General features: G+C 34.5%; 1 protein-coding gene across 1 annotated transcript in view; it reads right to left on the bottom strand.

Moving 5' to 3' along the window:
• Positions 1 to 16: 16 nt before the first annotated feature.
• The window catches only part of LOC113494484 (GTPase-activating Rap/Ran-GAP domain-like protein 3), a 105725-nt gene continuing 85641 nt past the window's right edge, over positions 17 to 20100 (bottom strand). The window contains exons 3-24 of the mRNA XM_026872851.1: positions 15905 to 15994; positions 14243 to 14324; positions 9115 to 9221; positions 8496 to 8627; positions 8289 to 8415; positions 8107 to 8205; positions 7858 to 7961; positions 7027 to 7132; positions 6534 to 6673; positions 6169 to 6291; positions 5525 to 5684; positions 5227 to 5367; positions 4616 to 4882; positions 4336 to 4445; positions 4152 to 4265; positions 3800 to 3911; positions 3508 to 3597; positions 3308 to 3429; positions 2814 to 2959; positions 2346 to 2491; positions 2126 to 2252; positions 17 to 2041 (exon numbers count right to left, since the gene is read on the bottom strand). Coding sequence (XP_026728652.1) covers positions 1960 to 2041; positions 2126 to 2252; positions 2346 to 2491; positions 2814 to 2959; positions 3308 to 3429; positions 3508 to 3597; positions 3800 to 3911; positions 4152 to 4265; positions 4336 to 4445; positions 4616 to 4882; positions 5227 to 5367; positions 5525 to 5684; positions 6169 to 6291; positions 6534 to 6673; positions 7027 to 7132; positions 7858 to 7961; positions 8107 to 8205; positions 8289 to 8415; positions 8496 to 8627; positions 9115 to 9221; positions 14243 to 14324; positions 15905 to 15994 — 2727 coding nt within the window. The 3' untranslated portion in view covers positions 17 to 1959. The remainder of the gene's footprint in view (positions 2042 to 2125; positions 2253 to 2345; positions 2492 to 2813; positions 2960 to 3307; positions 3430 to 3507; positions 3598 to 3799; positions 3912 to 4151; positions 4266 to 4335; positions 4446 to 4615; positions 4883 to 5226; positions 5368 to 5524; positions 5685 to 6168; positions 6292 to 6533; positions 6674 to 7026; positions 7133 to 7857; positions 7962 to 8106; positions 8206 to 8288; positions 8416 to 8495; positions 8628 to 9114; positions 9222 to 14242; positions 14325 to 15904; positions 15995 to 20100) is intronic.

The raw sequence follows: 20100 nt of genomic DNA, 5'->3' as shown, positions 1-20100 counted from the left end.
AAACAAGTGATTTAGTAAAATTATTCCATATCTAGATTAGCAAAAAATGCATTTGAATAATAAATACTGAGTAACTTCTGAGACTAGAACGATTTGCATTTTGTTGCATGTCTTATTTAATACATAGTATGCATTTTTTACTAATATACATGTGGCTCTTTATATTCTCTTTAAAAATATACATAGATATTTAATAAACCTGTGAACTACTATAACATCAATATAATTTATTTATTTGGAGGTATTCATATATCTCTCACTGACAATTGTACTTTTCCATAATTTTCGGATATGATATTAAAAACTGTTTAATACACATATTACATTCTATTTACATCCATGATGAATTATATTCTAGTATTTCCCCTTGACTGCCTTTTTATATCACACAGTGGATATATCGAGCAGCGCAACATTATATGGGGGAAATTCGACACTCATATTTACATTGAGTAGGTACTAGTATCTACAAAACACAAAGAAACTGTTAAAACAACACCCTATGTTGAATACTTTCGCTACAAATGTCCTATCATACCATACCGAAAAGCTTACTTCCTAAATAAACTTCATTTTTATGTTATACTTCAATTTCAATTGGACAAAACTTTATATCATAACTACATATAGGTTCTATTCATATTTCATACATACATATTTTCAATTCTCTTACTTTATCAGCAATTTATTATACTTCTTATGTGGTAGCCTTACTTCTATCAGTTTGGTTCTTTTCTTTGGTTAGTAATACACATAGTCACACAACATCGAAACATTCAACACGCTACTTGAATATCTGTAATACAAGTAAGTAGTAGGTAGGTAACATTATTAGTACACATGAAATGTTTACTTTACAACTAATATTTTATGTACATTGAAGATTTAGTTGTATCAACACTTAAATAATATTTCAATTCTCTTGCATCGCAAAATATTACAGTTTTATACTATTAAGTCTAGAAAGATAACCAAATAATTGGATGGCACTTCTTTTCTGGTGTCAAAAAGACTTTCGAGAGATAATATTATACTCATTTCTTTATAATTCGTTTAATCCTAAAGAGAACTATTTTACATCACTTTTTTGTCTTACATGTTGCACAAGTCAAGTGACTAGAATATTACATTAAATATGAGATTCAGTATTTTATTAGATACATTTATAATTAGTTTGAATTACATAGATATCTGTAGTTACACTGTACATTGTATATATTTTGTTGTAAAAATTGTTTTTAAGTCATAAAATTTCTTATCCAATAAGTATTTAACACCGAACGACAAACTACATCATAACTGTAATTTTTAGTTAATTTTGTTTTAAATATATGTATTTTTTTATATTGAGCATATATTTGTGCACAGCAATTCAGTTAAGTAGTAATTATAGACTTTAAAATAAGTATATTTTTATTGTAGTAGTAGTTATAAGATGTACCTACTTATTTATACACATACTTTATACAACAGATAGGATTATTTTCGGATAAATCTTCAATATTGCAACAATAATAAAATATTTTAATAGTCAACGTAAAATAGCTCCATTCTAATCTGTTTAATCACTCTATGAAATATAGTTTTGTTTACTACTCATCACCCATATTTGTTATATCACATCTTTGCCATTCAAAAGTATCTACTCGTTCTAGATCTACGTATAACAACGTCTACTTGTTTTAAAATAAGTTTATATATTATTAAATAGACATCTTAACATGAGCGAACACGGCATACATTTTAAACGAGGTTTCTAGAGTGTTCCTAAGACTATCGACGACAATATTAATTTAATGTTTGCAGTATTCAAAATGATGCCGTGTTCAAACAACTATAGGTCAACACTCAATACCTATAGGTACGGTTGTATATACCTAGCTACTAATATTTTAAAATTGTGCACCTGGTTCCGTATTCGATAACAACCTAAGTAGTGTCTGGTTGTCGGCGTATCACTTATAAGGTTTCCTCTTCGCCTCCGCCTCTCGACTTGCTGTCCAGTCTCAGTTCTGCTAGTCGCTGCCGCATGCTGTTTGGCCTGTACGGTAAATGTCTTTTGAAATACTTAGTTAGACTTTGTATAGTATTAACAACAAGATCTAATGGGAAGAACTCGAATTACCTATCGGAAAAGTAGGATGTGACCACTTGGTCAGCCGAAACGGATTGCCGCTGGTATGCGCCTGCGCTTAGATTGCTTTGAGGGATCTTGTAGATCCGCACACATCGGCCACTGTTTTCTGGTAACACTGAAATAAAGAAAGTTCGTAATTATTATGATTATAAAGAAAGTTTGTATCAGTAGATTTAGTGTCCTTATTGATAGAAATGTAGGTAGTTACCTTGGGGCGAACTCGGCGGTGAGATCGGTGCCATTCGCTGTAGTGGTGGTCTAATATTCTCTTGTTCCGAAGATATGGAACTGCTTCTGCTGGATGCTGAGTTGTTTTCAGATGGAGCAGCGCGGTTAATGTTGTAAGGATCTCCCCTGGAAAAACAAAAACAAAAAAGATAATGAAATATGGATTTCATTTCTTAAAACTATAATCCTCGCAAATTGCTAAAGTGCAGGAACTTTGTCACATTAAAGGGCAAATGACGTCAAGGTGAATGAAAAAAGCACTATTAAAAAGAGCATGCAATAGAATTACATTGTCAATAAACGTCACTAAGGTACGTTTATCAGTTTGCAGTGATTATATTCGCTTTTTCTCAGTGTCCTATGATTCATCCGCATATTTTTTTTACTATTTCGTTTTCTAAAGGAAAATATTTCTCGTTACTCAGATAAATAATAGAGATTATCTTACCTGTCATGGTTATCATCTTCGTCCACGGAGTAAGGTCCGCATTGCTTGCTCATCTGTCGGACGAGCTCGTCGTGTAAGCTGAGACACGGATCTATCTCTCGACTTAAAGGCACGTATTCAGGTGCACATGCCACGTAGAATATATCCTGAAAAATGGACAAGGAATATGACTATCACAGATGAACAATTAAAATAGTTTTGCCATCACCCTTTAATAATGTATATATCTACTGTTTTTTGATCGAATGGTTATTCGTGGTAAATTACTTGAAAAGGTATCACTTGAGTGATTGATGTGCAAAAACTCTTCTAATTACAAAAACTCCAGGTTTATTTTACTCAGAACTAAATCGCTAACACTAATAGCCTTTTTGGATATAGCTTCGACTTGTGACGTCAACGTTGACTAATGAAACAACAAACAGGCTTTAATGAATTGACCTAATTGTCTTGCCGATATCTCAAAACTTTTTCCTTCTAAATTGTGTACTTACTCTTCGCCCGCAAAGAAGTTTCAGTCCGGGTATGCAGGCCGCATGTACTAGGGATCCATTAGCAACTAGTCGTATTTCTAATAAATCTTCGGCAAAGGCCATTATGTAGGGGAACGCGCACACTGAAAGAGAAAATAGTAATGTGAATTCATATTTAGCTTTAAGAGAAAAAAATACGATTAGTCTGTGATTGACCTTACCTACTGCTGCAGGCACAGTTGTCCAATGAAAATCATATTCACCATCACTTTCCAAACCTTTACTTGTTAGTCTTTCAAAATGGCATGTATCTGTAATAAGAAGTTTATGGTATATCAACCGGTAACAGAAACTCTTTCGTACTGATGATGACCAAGAGGTTATTTTAGTGATTAGAAAAAACAGAATATCGGTTTATTAACCGCCATCTGTCCCCAATGCAGCCTTTCCAAGAAGTCCCCGCAAATATTTGTTATGAAATTTCAAGATGATCGTCCTTTTCTTAGTACTTACGATTGTAGCATAAAACTATTTGTCCATCTCTCTCGTCTCCAATACGTAGCGCATTGACGAGAGTACCTCGACGAGGTCCGCTGTCTTCTGAGTTTTCTGCCCGTTTCACTGACTGCGAAGATAAGGAAATATTTCACTTATGGACTAAATTCTTAGATCAATAGCGAAAATTTTCGCCTGAACTTGTGAAGAGTTTAGCTCACACTTGACACTCAGCATCCTTTCGAAAATAGAATTCACGTCTCTATAGCGACCGAAGTCTTAAATAAGTATGTAATATTTAGTTCAGGATATTTTGGGAGAACCCTGTGTGAGTATTAAGGTAAAATATGTATGAGAGCATTATCCTTACCTGCCCCGTGCCTGACTCTAGAACTTCCCAATGGTGTTTGTATCCGACTACCATTATTCCTACTTCGCCATCCATTAGTTTGATCAGTATTGGAGATTCGCTTAGCTGTATATCCTGCGAAAAATATTCAGTGTTATTTTCATGTGTTGTCTTGAGTTTTGAAAGCCCAAATTATGGCACTTACTTTGATATGTGTGTATTCGAAACCCATCTCGTTGTCAGTCTTTGATTCTTCGATCATAAGCATTACCCTTCTACCAATTGCTACCGCTAGTGTTGTTTTACCTCCTTCACCTAAAAAATTAGGTATCCATGAGTTAAATGGCTCATTCAATAGGTTTAAAACGATAAGAAATTTGCGGTAAAATCTTATGTTATGATCTCAATTTTTTTCCTAAGATGGAATTAATGAATGGTAAATCGTCTTCTCCACAATTATGCAGTGGCTACGTTTTCTGACCCACCTGTTTCAAGCAGATCAAAGTAGTGCGCAGTCTTGGTCCGGGGCAGGCGGGCATGCTTGCAGTCCTGCAGCGGGCGCATGGCCCAGGCGCCGGCGCACAGCTCGTGTAGGGGCAGCGCGTACAGCCCCGCGCCGCCCGCGCCCGACGTGGTGGAGCCGCCGCCCGCCGCCAGCCGCGCGCCCACGCGGAACAGCCCCGCGCGCTCCGACACCCGCGCCGCGCGCACGCAGCCCTCCCAGCGCAGGACTACGCGAGTTGTACCGCTTTCTATACGTTAGAGCGCTCTTGTTAAACTTGAATTTATCACATGTAAAACTAGATAGAGTTTAGGACCTTGTCTACTGTTTTTAGGATATCTCGGTCGTCCTTTGGGAAATTTTAGCTTCGATTAAATATCCTATTTTGTTACCCGTGTTCAATATGCTGCAATTATCAGGACGGCTTTGCTTCAAATTTTACGATAGGCAAGCTTGGGTGTAAGTTTGAGTTAAAGACGAAGTTGCTACGAATGATAGATTTGCTACGGACGAAAAGTTTGCTACGAATGTCAAGTTTGTCACAAAAGTGAAGTTTTCCCTGCACCCACAAGTCCACCTAGTAATATTCCGTACCTTCTAGAATGTACGTGTTAGAAGTAGTTGATAACAAGAGTCGTCCTTCAGCAAGTTGTTCCGCACACACAGGAGTCGCTGGCAGTGGTGCTGCGCGCCACACTTTCCCTTCCCAAGGAGCTCGACGTGAACCTCCACATCCTGGATTAATCAAGTCAGTGTTAAAATAGCCCCAAAGGGCGTTTGATCAATCAAAGTATATTTTGTGATTTGAGATATGTGACGTTCCTTATGTTTCAATCATATGGAAATAGTCAAGGAAGTCACATATCAACATCTCGGATATCAGACTAGCTACCTGATGAAACAAGGCTGGTAGGAGCATCGCCCCGCAGTACTGCGTCTAGTTTTAGTGCTTGTCCGACATGTAGGAAGTGTTCCGTCCTCGCCGCGCCCGCACCCCCCGCGCCCGCGCCGCCCGACCATACATCAGATAACGCACGACGTGATAGCATCGGCTGAAAATTTTTAGCTCCACGTTAATTACAAGAAATTTTCTAAAAATTCAGATGAAATAAAGTGGTTTTGGAAGGAATAGGATTATTAGAGGGATTTTTCTTCGTTGTCTCGGGTGCAAAAGTAATGAAACTTGGCACTTCTCTTCCTGTCCGATGAATTAGATTTCTTTGAGCGAAAATGATTGGTCGATCCCTATTACTGGTAGCAGAGCTATCGTCGAACTTTTACACCTTAATATAATGCCTCAATAGCCTTTTAATAGTTCATTTGCCTGGTGATAACGTATGTTATGGTATTAATATGGTAGCAATCTGGAAGTGAAAGAAAAGCTTGGTATTAGGGTGATGTACAACGGCAGGTAGATTGATACAAGAAACAATAGAATATGGAAAAGGTTGAATTTTCATGCATCTTTTGTAGGGTGTTGTTCCAAGATGTTTGTTTTGCATTCATATTAGAGCGTCATTTTGAAGTGAAACTTACCACCTTGTGGTCGGAGCAATGTTCAGCGTAAATGTCCCTTATAAGTGTATCGAGTGTCCTCTGTCGTTTTAGGGCAAATGTAGGCGTCTGGAAGGCTGCTTTCTCTCCATTCATTAACTTTACCTGACATTATAAAAAATACAGTTTATTTCATTTAAAATCGTGTTAAAACACATCTAAAAAAATTGATAACACATGATTGTACAGCGGCAAAATAGTCAAAGTAAAACTATTGTATCAAAAAGATTCTACTGACTTAAATAACATTTCCTGTTAATAAATTGTCAATATACTTAGACTTTTACATGTTATATATTTAACACATTATAACCTCATAATGCAGTAGATATTTCTCGCTAACTTACCAATAAAAACTCCCTAAATAGTTGCGGATCGTTGAAGATCGGCGGACAGGGCAATGAAGGACCGAATGGTGGTACGCTGTCGTCACTGTACACGCTGAGCTTATATCCTTCCTCTACTTCAGACACTACTGCAAATATGTCTGTTACAACGTTAAGGAAATTAATTTCTTTTTTAAACATTTTACCCCTTATTAGATTCATCTTTGAGGGGCACCATCTCCAACGCTGGCATCGGATAAAGTTCAGGTAAAGAGGAAAATCAATTATTTTTGTTATTAATTCATTATTATAGTGACGTATTTATTTTGGAGTTGCTATTAGTCCGTCTACCTCCATGAGTGTTATAGACATAACTATACTTCGCGTTACGTAAATATATTCTTCATCAACGAAATCTCGTCCTAGAATCTCTCACTGCAGGTTAAAGGCCACCTCTTTTCCAAATACTTTTTCTATGTTGAGCTAGAGTTATTTTTGTATTATAAAAGGATACGAGTAAAATGACTTTTGACGCACTGCGGGTTAAAAGTGTTGTGCACGGAATCGTCTGTGAACACAATGTTGACGATATCGTTGCCAATGTGGCGTTTTCTCTCCAGCTGTAAAAATATAGTTGCAGGCTTTAGTAAGGTAGAATATTAAAAAAATGGTTAACTTTGATAGTGATAGCAACTGTTATTATTTAATGTACGTGGATTTACTTTGTTTTGATTTCGAATTTGACTTTGTACACATCTTGGATTGGTAGTCAACTATTCATCAAGATCAAGTGCTATACGTTTTTAATTTTATGTGATACAAAATCCTTTATGAAACATTTAAAACATTCTTCATATTTGTATTTTAAAGAAGTACTTATTAGTATTCAGAGATGTTATAAGATTGTAAGATTTTTGGTTGTAGGCTGGTAAATTATGCTGTGTCATAATACGATAATCGCATTTATCACAAACTTGTCTCAAGGCTTAGAAAAAAATATCTCAAAAATTTCGTTAAGCCGCGTCATAGATCTTAAGTTTAATGGAGTAAGTTCAGCCGGTTTAGTTCGAAGAAAGTTTCTCAGAACAAAATCGTGGTTGAGTAGGAGGAGTTTGAGAAGTTTTTACCCTCCAACCAAGTCATGATTTTAAGGATATCAATAGTTTTTCTAACATTTTGGGGTTAGGTGCTTTATTGACATGCCTCGAGACTCTCGAATTCGGGTCATTCGTCTATTACGTTGATGTTCGTTGGTACGTTGCTAAACTATTTTGTTGTAGTTGAGGTACCTACATTCTGGCAATTTATATTTAGCGTAATGCTTTTAACAACATTGTGGCCTCACCTGTTGCTTATTATCCTTCGAAAACGGCAACATTGTAGAGACATGAAACATAATTTCGTGTCCTTGATGCATCGTGTAAATAGAATGGCTTCCAGTCATGTCACCTGTTACAAAGAAATAACCTAGATCATCGGATAAGACCACAATATTCATTTTAGAATTATTAGGTTTCCCTTTTTACAGCAATAACCTTCGTCTACTGTTTTGTTTACTGTAATAACTCGTAATAAATTGAAATATGAATGTTACCTTTGACGTCCAACCCGCCTCGAAAACGGTTCCAGCCTCGTAATCGAATTTTATCTCCCAAAAGTGAAATAAATCTTTCCCATTTCTCGTCGCCTTTCTCTGAAAGATTTCAACATTTAAATGTCCTCTTCTCAAAAATATATTTCCCTTTTGATATTTATTTTATTTAGACTCATATTTACCATTAGAGAGCATCTCGTCGTCAGTCTTTTGGCCAGGTTTCATTAGCATTACTCCTATTTTAAAATTTACAGATCCTTCCTGTTCTTCGAGCAGTAAAACGTCTTTTTGTAATTCGGCACAAGTTATCTACACAACAAACAAGTTATAATATTATTAGTACCATTTGCTTATATAATTTTAAGATTATATTTGCCTGCACATCTTACCTCTCTGGGTACTTTGTCTACTCGTTCCATTGAAGGGAATTGTCCAAGAATTTGCTTAACTGTAGGTCTAGTAGGGGCTTGACCACCGCCGCTGTTCCAAGCGCTTGGTGGCAAGTAGATCTTGTGAGCGCCCTGTAAACATCATACGTCAAACTAGGACCTGACCAGTCCGGTTCTTTTTACGAAGCTTTCAGCATTTTGTTAATGATTCCCATTGAGCTTCAAGTTTTATGGCCTAGCTTTGAACGAAGAAGCGCTCGTAAATGACGTAAAGTGAATGCTATAAAATTAGTTTTATTAATTTGTGAAAGCGTCGTAAAACTGGCTGTATTTATATGACAAAAACGTCTAGCTTTATATTAGTTCTAAAAGAAAAGCAAGCTTGAACTATTTCCCGTTTAAAAAGCTTGTTGGGTATATCTAAGATTTAATAGTTATACAGACCGATAAAATTACTTCGCCTTGACTCATGAAGGTCATGAATATATTAAGAGTCATATTTTCCCAACTTCATAGAAAGTTAGATAAAGAGTGCTATAACTAAAAGCTGACGTGTGAAATAAAAATGATTGAAATCTTGACGGGCGGCAGCTATTACTGTGTAAGTAGTACTTCTCACCATTTTATTAAAGAGTATGGATCGTAAAAGTCCCGCTCCACCTTCTTGTACCACACTTAGTAAGTATGGCTCTCTCGATCCATCCACTCCAATGTAATTTTGATGCACTGTAAAAAATATGAAAATATGTCGATTATGGTTCGAGAATACTAGAAATCTTTTGATACTTAAATCTGAACCCGTATTAAGTCTTCGGGGTTGTTTTCAAAAATATTTGCAGAACCTATATTTTGTCACAAAGTTATGCCCGAATGCAAATTATTTTTGCAACTCACGTACGCTTAAATTTCGGAAACAAGCGGTTCCAGATAATAAGACTAAATTCTATTAAGAAAACAAAATTTACCTAGGACTGTGTAAACAATTTTCTGAAGTGTCAGTCCGTAATACTATAAAAGTAAAGAACTGTCTCAGTGATATCTTTTGTTAAAGAACGGAGTATGTCGGCAAAAACACATTTCGGTTATTAGTTCTTGTTTACACGGGCGTGGGTAATAAACCGATTTGAGGCTTTATTCATTGTTTTTCTGTTATCTTCTAAAAGGGCACATATACATAAAAGGTTTTCAATTAGATAAATTGAAGGTGTTTATTATAGGCGACAGCAGGGAGAAGAAAAAGGTTACGTATATGTTATTAGGTGACGTATACGATCCAGAAAGGGAGTGCGTAAGCTCGTTATGATTGGAGATTTTTTTGCCACCTTTGACTTATACTAAAAGGGCTAGCTAGCACTCCGTAAATGTTATCTATATAAATAGTATCCACTAGGCTATCTAGCTTGATCTTGTATTAGTTATTTATCTGGTTTTTATGTATTCTAATGTTTTAAATCCAGATTTAATCGTCTAAATTTTAATGCCAGATTGAAGCGAATCAGATAATTGCATCAGGTTTAAAACGCTAACCGTAAACCCTCAATTCGTTTAAGGAAATAATATTGTAAGTAGTTTTCATCCTAGCATAGCTATGTACTTGCTAAGTTCTCGTTTGGCAGATCGGCGTATCACGATCAGTGAGTTTAGTTATAAAATGCAAATTGGAGCAAAGCAATTATATGCAAGAGCTGGTTCAGAGCTGGGTGTCACATAGTAAATTTAAAATGAAGCGCCTTAGGTAGGTAATTTTCCGGTTACTTAAAGATTTTATTTATATTAAATAAATAGGGTAGATTTTTATTAGGTATAGAAATCTGAAGATGTTTTATATACTTTTACATAATAGAAGTTATTAAAGGTAAAAACGTTGTTCACAACTCATGTTGGACGCTACATAAATGTAATCGCTTATTTTGTGGATCGACCAAGGTATAATTCGGTTAAGCATTCGCCCGGAATAGAATTGGAAATATCATTCTGAGTTCACTCTGCTCTCGCCTTTCCCAAATATGTCGTTGCAAATACGGTAAAAATGTTTTCTAAGAACTTTTAAAACGGAATATTAATAAATGTGCGAACATCGACTGTCATACATACTTGAAGTCTATTTGATAAAGGAATTCAATAACTTGAAGCTTTTACGTTCGCTTAGCACTTGAGATCCAATACGCCTTTTATTTCTATTGTGAGTACGCAACTACTTCTCATATAACTTCATATCCGTTATGACTGAGAATATCTATATTACATTTTACCTCACATATATTAATAAACCTTGCATAACTTCAGTTACTACCTACCTACTCATTGTTGACATTTTCAAGGTTCATTAAAAAATAGAACTAGTTTAATTATTAAATCAAACATTATTATTGGTTGATTATTATAAACAGCTTTCAATCAAAATATGGGTAACAGAATGAGTAACATATTATATTAAATAAATAGTTAGCAAATTAATCCGTATTTCTTCGTATGGGACAGTTGATGAGCCAATTGGGATCATCCCACTTTCACACAAGTATGTATCTTAGTGTCAACATTATGTGTTAGTTTTATCTGATCTACCTTCTCATTTATTTCATCGGACCCTTTTGGTAGAGACAAATAAATTTAATATCCTGAAAGGGTAAATTGTATCGCGTTGGATTACGTGGTAGCTGAGGGTTTAGACCTCGTTGCTTAAGGTTCGGTGAATATCTGTCGTTGACAGAGGCTCAATGACAGGTTTGCAGTGTTGCGTAAACCATTATATTTGTGTGGCGCTAAGTATTTTGTGTTTAATTTGTGAAAGCTTAGTTTAATTTTACCTGGTAATTATCACTTTTATTCACTGTAGTATTCAGTGTTTCGGCTTATATTTATTTGTTTGTTCTTGTACGTACCTACATTTTTCTATTGGTTAGTAACATACATAAGGAAAACATATTTGAATTACAATTTAATGTAGTGCCACATTGTTAAAAGAGATCATTCTTAATCGTGGTTAATAAAACCATGGTTTGGATACAAAAGAAATAGATCAAAAGAAATCATAAATTGTAAAAACATTGCATCGTTATGGTAGTAATCGTTTAGTACTTGAAAGAAACAATCAATGAAGTTCAGTCTCTTGGGATCTTATCCTTTAATTCCGAAGCTACAGCGCCTGGCTTTCCGGGCAGTAATTAAATCAACCTCGTTGAGAATTTCTTTATACTATAGAATCAATTGTTTGTGAGACACTGAAGAATTGCTAGACTTATAGAAAACTGTTTACTTCTATACTAAGTAAATAGGGTGCTTTAGGTTTAAATGGGTTTTGGCTACGTAGATGAAAAGCCTATACAGAAATTGGTTTGTTATAATGCTTCTCTAACGACTTAAAGGTCGATTAAAGATACTACGTGGAGATAATACAGCCATAAAGGCAGAAGTTTCGGTGCTCCGTGAGTCGTATCGATACGATTACGTCACGCACGAACAATAACGGCGCTTCTATAAAATAGCTCGCGATAAAAATGTCCCGGTACACTTCGATCTCTGAAGCTTTTAACGTTATTTTAAACAATACTGACGCCGCAGTGAATCTTCTATGAAAAATGTTTTATAATGAAATCATAAACTGGACTAAAAGCGGGGTTGCGCTCAAAATGTATTGCAGTTTTCATTGCATTCGCTTTGACATTCATAGATTTGTGCAAAGTTGAATTCGGAGAAATGATTGCTTGCATTCCAACATTTCTTTTCTAATAACTACATAGTTATTGATTTATGATATTCGTAGGTGCAGAGATAAGTATCTAAAAGGTTGAAAATGATTGATTTTAGTAATTTAGTCGATTTCAGTTTTAAGTAATGATAAAGAAGCACATTAGCTATAACAATATAGTTTTAACAACAAAAACATACAAGTTCCTTCAAATTATAAAACTATGGGCCAAACTTGATGAAATTTTATGGGGCAAATGACAGCTATTTCACGTTAAATGAAAATAAATCCCGAAAAAATTCTGAACAAAAATATAACAAAAGTACAGACACATTCAGACCCTTCCTTTTTAAAGTCGACAAAAAACGAATAAAAATTATCCTAAAAAACCTCTGCACAGTTTTCATGCTCCAAAACATTTCGTTTATAAAAGATTATAGCGATTTGTAGAGAAAATGTATCGATAGGTGTCCGCTTGGACATTGATTGAACCATCACCATTATTACGCAGTGACGAGCGAATAGTAATTTCTCACGTAAATCTTCAGAGGGATTTTTGTCAAAATGTTCGGTGTTTTATGAGGATATCCATTCTTTTGTAGATTGGAAAATTTAGGAATTTCTTTTCGTTTCAGTAAAGTAACCTACGACTGTTACTAAACCATCTCTTTTAATTTTTCCTAGACGCTACATCATTTTTCTTTTCTAGATATAATAAACGAATGTCGTGGTGGCCTTTCGGTTATATGCAAGGGTTGGTTTGCAAGAGTAGCGGGTTCGATCCTAAAGCAGGCAAAGTATAAATGTGACTGCTTCAAATTTATATATTATACTTTCTCAATTATCTAAGACAACACTAACAAAACGGTGACGGAAAACATCGCGAGGAAAACTTTAGTCCAAAGGTGGGCCCCTGAAATCGCAAACCCGCAGTGATTCAGAGTGGTGATAAATGCTCAATGTTTTCCCTATACCGGAAAAGACCTGTGCCGATTTACTCGTATTTTTTTATTTCTCCTTCAAAGGCGTTCTGTTCATTCTTTCATATTACCTAGAATATTACTCATAATCCCTGAGACAGACCTGTCTTGGACAGCTTGGAGCCGCTACTGTCTCATCTAGTTGTATGCATAATGTATGCCTGTTCCTAATTACATTACTACGTAAGTTCTAGGCGAAGTGCTGCATGTACTTAAACAATGAGTGTACACTTACACAGTGTGTACCGAGGATGCAACACAAAGTTGGTTGCCTAAAGTCTAGTATGCACATATTGTTACTTCTCACTTCCGACAAACTCCTTACTCTAACGTGATAATCGTATACAGCATGTTGTACTTATGGAAACCTAAATCGTTATTTGAATTAGGTTTTAAATAAGGTTTAAGTAAATTAATTGAGAATACGGTCGCAGAGCGGCGAAATACATTTGAAATAACTTGTGAGTCTTTAAAGTTTGTTCCCTAAATAATTTGTACAGCTTTTAATATGTTTTTTTTATAAACAATAATGTAGGTATACAAAATATTACAATGGAATGTTTATTTATTAAAATACGCTCCGAAGAATGACAAAGGCGGATTTAATGCCTTACCCAATTCTGTAGCTGTCGACCTTTCGGTGATGGAGACACAAAATATGGTTGGTTAACATGATATTAAAATTATTTATTACTTCTTGTTCCCTTTATTGTTAAGAAACAAACAATATTCCAAAGTTAATAAAGTTAAACATTGTATCATATACAAGTACATACAATAATTGGAATTGAGTAGATACTTTGGCAAGAATACTTGAAATTGCTAGTAGGTTAATTGGTAGTTAGGGCTGTTGACTTAAATAAATCGATTTCTTGTTTTAAGTTTCATCAGAACTACAAGAATGATTTGAACTATTCTCAATGCGAAAATATCATAAAGGAAATAATTGTTTTGATATCTACTTATTTGAGACTATTGGTACCTATAATAGGTCATCTCCGTTCAGTTGGTTTTAGGAATAAATTGTGTAAAAATACGTGATTCAAAACAACAACGGAAACAAATGAATGCTTACTTACTTTTTCCGAGAAAATATTTGAAGTACCATCGTGTTTGGAATTCGGGGTTTTCGAGAACAGGCGCACTCGGCGGCCCGAATAACTGCGAAAAAAAAAACACTTTTTAGTTTTGTTTCTTTTATACCATAGATACTTATTATAAAATCCCCTTGTAATGTATTTGTCAACTGTCACTTAGCCGGTCACAGACAAAATGATGAATGAAGAATTGTTAAAAAGAGATAAAAGTTTTGAAACTCTATAGTGAAATACTTTAAGCCGGAAAATAAAATTCCATGAAAAATGATTTTACTCTGGTGCTACACGAGTTGCGGTAGTTGACAGGTTGTTAGAAAATATTTAATACCATCCGTTGCGATGCGTCATATTTTTATATCACTAGGTTTCAGGAATAAGACCGGAAATAAAAGTTTTATTATACCTTTCAAAAACAATGCAGTATGTTTTTATTGTAACTTCATATTATATTTTGAAAGGCTTTTTTGTTATTTACTACTTAGGTAATAAATAAATGCGTTAGCAAGTCTTCATTTTCAAGACTATTAAATGAAGATTATAAATCAGTGCAATAATTCATTTATAAGAACAATACAATTTTGGCCAAAATCAATGGCATTTTGTAAATGTAATTTTCCAAACTCATCCGTCTTTTTATTTAAAAAGCGTCGTTTAAAACGACTGCGTTCAAACGAAAACTAATTGAAAATTTTAACAGGTGACATTGAGTGCTGAAACATCTGGCGTTCTTAACTTAAGATTTGTTCAAGTAATAAGAAAAGACATGGATATACATGGAGTTATCAAAAAATGTTAAGCCTAAATCAGGTTAAGTGCGAGTCGGTCTCGCAACCCTCAGAGAGATTGCACAAAAATAGCGGTTGTGTAATAATAAAATTATAACCGTAAAACTAGTAGATCGTTAGCAAAAGCCGTATTTTTTTGTTAAAAAGGTATGACGGTTTATAATAATGGTCGTAACATCCTTTGGCGATATATTAATCTTGCTCAAGGGAACGATGTTACCAAATGGGTCAGCTCAATCCTTAGGGACGGTTTTATTATCACGAGTTATGGAAATTTTCCGAATACAGGATTATAATGGTCGCTATTGAATAATGACTATTAAATTTTGGTTAGGATTTACGCGACGTAATTAAAAATTAGGAGACATCGATAATTTAAAAACAACTATAGTACATTAACTAACTCAAGTTTTAGTAAAACATTTAAATTTTGCGTAGGATTAAAAAAAATTAATTAAATTTTATGAGAAAGCAGCAATTAAAAAACAAATACTTATACTTAGTACATAAACTGATTGCATTTTCATTAGTTTACATAGCATATGATCAATACTAAATCATAGGTACTTAAAAGCCGCAAGGGCGAATGGCCTAATCTACAATTATTAAAAAAAAACTTAAAAAACATGAATGCCAAATCATTTAAAACTTTCAGCCTTTCCAACTTTCTCCATCTCTCCAACTTTCTGACTTAAATCGTAAATCATAAAAATAAAAATCGTAATTACGTAAACGTCACATGTACAAAATAACAAAATTGAAAACAAAGCACAAAGCTATCAAAATTAAACTCAAAATGTAATCCAAGGAGACTTGTAAATATTACTAGACGAGTATGAAAGGCTGATGGAATTCTTACCTCGTCCTTTTCCCCGAGCGAGTTGCCGTTCTCGAGGCGGTAGCGACGGGCGACCGCGTCCAACGCACCAGGGTCGCCGGACGCGGATAGCTGGAAAGAAGAAAATATATTTAATACGAATATAGTAGGTAAATATGAGGATTTTAATCATTAGAAGAGATTTGGGAAGCAGTTTTACAATGACGACACAAAAATTTCATAATAATATGTTTCCTACATGAAAATAGTGTCATTTTACATTTTGTTTTGTGTCTTGAACGGAATTTTAAACATTTATGAACACACTCTATCCAACGTATTTTAACCAATTTGTCCTTCGGATACAATAATTGTCAATAGTTATTTGAAGCTATGTATCCCACTGCACAAAACTATAATGACACTGTTAATACGATTACAAAATTCCGATAGTATATATGGAATCATCAACGTATTATGTTATTACTCGGTAATTGAATGTTGAAAACCTATAATAATTTGGTTAATGTTTAAATGAAAACAAAAGATAACCCCTATTCCAATTTTGCCGCGGTGAACACGTTCTATTTTTAAATTCAGTGTTTTGTATTCGTGGCCAGTGTTATAAATTTATACGGCATGAAAGAAAAACGAGGTTTTACGGTTGTGAAATAGAAGCTTATCTTTTCTGGGCCTAGTTTTGGCAAAGGCGAAGGACGTTGTTTATCGAATAATTTGTTTGTTTATACTATTTTAGAATATGTAGATGCGATAATTTTGCATTAAGATTACCTGTAGTTAGTGTTATCGTGAAATACGAGCGAAAAATTCTCAAACAGAGTAATTTCTGACTTATTAATATTTTTTTCTTCGGTATACTTAAGAGATCGGTCTTTGCTGAAGAGTACTTTTCAAGTCAGCCAATAATAAAAATATGTTTCTAAAGGTAAGTAGATACCTACTTCTACGTAAATCCGAGATGAAAATTAATATTTCTCAACAACATTTTGCTTATTAATTTGGTAACTTGATCCCAAAACTCAGAAGTTTTCCAATTGGATGATAGGAATAGAAACTCAATCATGCGGATCAAGACTGTTTGGAAGTTTCAAAATGTTTTGATATACGATCTTGGTTTCTGGATAACGCTTATTGTGTATTTATGATAAAGCGATTTAACGAACAGGAAACTTTTAGGTTATAATCGTATCAATACGTTAATCCGAATAAACGTATTGCCTAAAGTAGCTTTTTGTGTCATAAAATACAATAACATTTAATAGAAATGTAGGTATTATGGATGTAGGTAATCTTGTATCAACAATGAGTTCATACTTCAGCGATATTTTTTGGTACGTAGATAATTAGTAAAAAGCCGATACAAATAAATATGACCTTTATTCGTACGCCCTTAAAGTTCTATGTCGCTGGCTTATGTAACATATGGCACAATTACTAAGCTTGTATTCCATTATACCAGCAGGTAGACTCCTACGCAAAACGAACAGTTGTATGAAGCCTATGACGGTAAGAAGCAACAATAAAATATGAAATCATTACTGTAGGCGGAGGGCAGAGATTTTCCTTACTCGTTTACTTAACATGTTTCTTATTTATGTTACATTTTGTGATGTTATGTTGACAGCATGAGTAGCTTTATACTTCACTATTTACAGGATGGTATGGTAATAAATAATTTTGAAGGTGGGAACGCACAAGTTTATTTGGCTCCCAACTTTGCTACCTTAACAGAACTTCGATGTTTATTTTTAGGTCTTTCGTAGTGGCAAAAGATATACATAATCTGTTAGAATTTGAACCGTCTACCGAGGGACAGACCGCCGAGCTTCAGGGATATGGTTCGGTTTTTACTCTTTAAGTACGGAATCCTGATGATGGCCTCATCACCAAATTACCAATAGGTAGGCTCACTACCATTCAAAGAATCATACGGACAAAAAGCCGTCAAAATACCATAGATTAAATTGAAAATAATTAATTTAAAAAGATTTCTTCAAGATCTATTAGAAGGAAAATCTATTAAAATATAGATTTGACCATATTGTCTTTGCGATAAAGTAGAAGTTAACAGTTTTCATATTTACCAAAACTCTAAAACAGATTTACATCATTTAAAAGACCGTAATATAAATATAATGACGCCATTAATTCCCATCGCAACTTTTCGTAAATTTTCATCTGTTATCGTTATAACACAGGATTCGTTTTCCCCTATGGGCATCGTAAAAGGTAATTACTAAGGGTTCGAGTGGCGAGAATATCATTTTGTGATCACTGTTTTTCATCACAAGAAATTTTGTGAAGGATCGTTGAGAATAAATGCTTTATTTAAGAAATAAATCTTTAAAATCAAATCAGTAAATAATGAACATGAAAATAAACTAAAAAAAACGCAAATAATAATTAGTAGTTTTGAATTCTGTCCTGAAGTTATTATTTTTATAATCACTTTCGAGAGGATGACTGTAATTTAAACTAAGTTTACTCACGCTTATCGCAATTAATCTTCCTTAACCATGAGCCGACGCAGGGCAGGGGCAGTCCCGATAAATACACGTGAGGTAATCCTTGCACATTTTAAGAAATAATGAAGTTTAAGACTCTCTATTATTCTAAGAAGTGCCTAAATTAATATATTAATAATTAATAATAGTCGTATGCCAACGGTTTAAGTTGCGTTTGAATATTGGGGTATGTTTCGTCGTAACAGTTAAAGCACGGATCGGACTAACTGAATAGGTGTCGCCTCGCAAAATTGAGGGATCCGTAGTCTATGGCTAAAGGAAAACAATATTGGGAGAAAAGTCGGTTATCCATCACCTTATGACCGTAGCCACCGTGTTCCGTTTTTACTCAAACCTGTCAGTTACACTATAATGTGAAGGGATTTACGTATTTCATCAGTGATTTAAAACTCTTCTCGTCTTTACATGTTTTGAGTGCACTTAATTTAACCGCAATAAACATTGAACATGCGAGTAACGTTGTTGTGTATTCGTGTTCTACACGATGTTGACTGTTAATGGTCCCTTGATTACCTACGTGCCGTTAATCAGGCCACAACATAGCGAATATAATTACCATTTTACCTCTCTCACTGGGCATGGCGACAAAATGATATAATTTATTACAGTATAAAGAATTAAAAATTAAAATAATGCTCACTGTCACGTATCTAGTTCGTAGGGTGATATTTTTTGGGAAAATATATGCCAATGATGCTCTGAAATAATGTGGATTTTTTTGGTATGAACTACTATGAATTATTCTCCAATACGGTTTAATACTTTCTCAGAGACACCAATGTTTTTTGAACAAGAAAGGGCTGATTAATGTTATTCCCGAACCTAGAACTAGTTTCTTCTTATAAGTATGAAATATTGAAGCTCTAAAGAATATACCATCTAATTTGAATTAACAATCAAAGATAATTCACCGTAAGTTAAACTTTGCCAACGTTTTGTCCAAAATGCCTTACCCCTAATGTTTTGAAGTCTGGCCGTTTATACTGGTAAGATTTATTGCCTCAAACACGCCCACCGTATAGAAAAAAGCAGCGTTAGGCAATAATGATAAAAAGGGTGAAAATGGGTTTCTTGTTTGACCTACTTATTTAACTTGTATAGGTATTTATTTCGTGACAAATTAGGATGATGATACGACTAGTGCAACTTAAGAACTATTTATCAAAATAGCAAAATTGGGAGCCTGAAAAGTTCACAAGTTGACACATACGCTTCAGTTAGAATCTTTTTGGCAAACGAGATGACGTCACACGTGAAACTAATAATCATTATTTTTATTTTATGCCAAGAATTTATAACGGTTGTTGATTATAAAACTCTGTTAATTTAACTTAACATTGAAATCTTTCAACATAAACTAAACATTTTTGATTTTTATTGTTGCAAAACAAAATCAGTGAAGTCATTTAGACATGATTTTTCAAAAAGTTACTGTATTTCCCATACATTAAGAACGGCATATCCATTCACTGATACTTAGAGTTCAAAATATCTGAACGTTTATATATCACTAAATGTAGGCCGCATAAAGATGCCGTAACTGTCATAACAAATGGCCCCAGGGGTGTCGGTGATAAACTGTACTATTGTATAATACCGGCGGGTTCTATAGCACCCTGAGGGCCTACCACCAACTCTTAAAGTAATATTGTAACAGGTGTGGAAAAGAGACGGCACTCTACACCGTGTAAT

Source organism: Trichoplusia ni, chromosome 5 (assembly GCF_003590095.1).
Source record: "Trichoplusia ni isolate ovarian cell line Hi5 chromosome 5, tn1, whole genome shotgun sequence".
NCBI classification, from domain to species: domain Eukaryota; kingdom Metazoa; phylum Arthropoda; class Insecta; order Lepidoptera; family Noctuidae; genus Trichoplusia; species Trichoplusia ni.
Note: the sequence above shows the minus strand (reverse complement) of the source record. Positions and strands in the feature narration are given on the sequence as shown.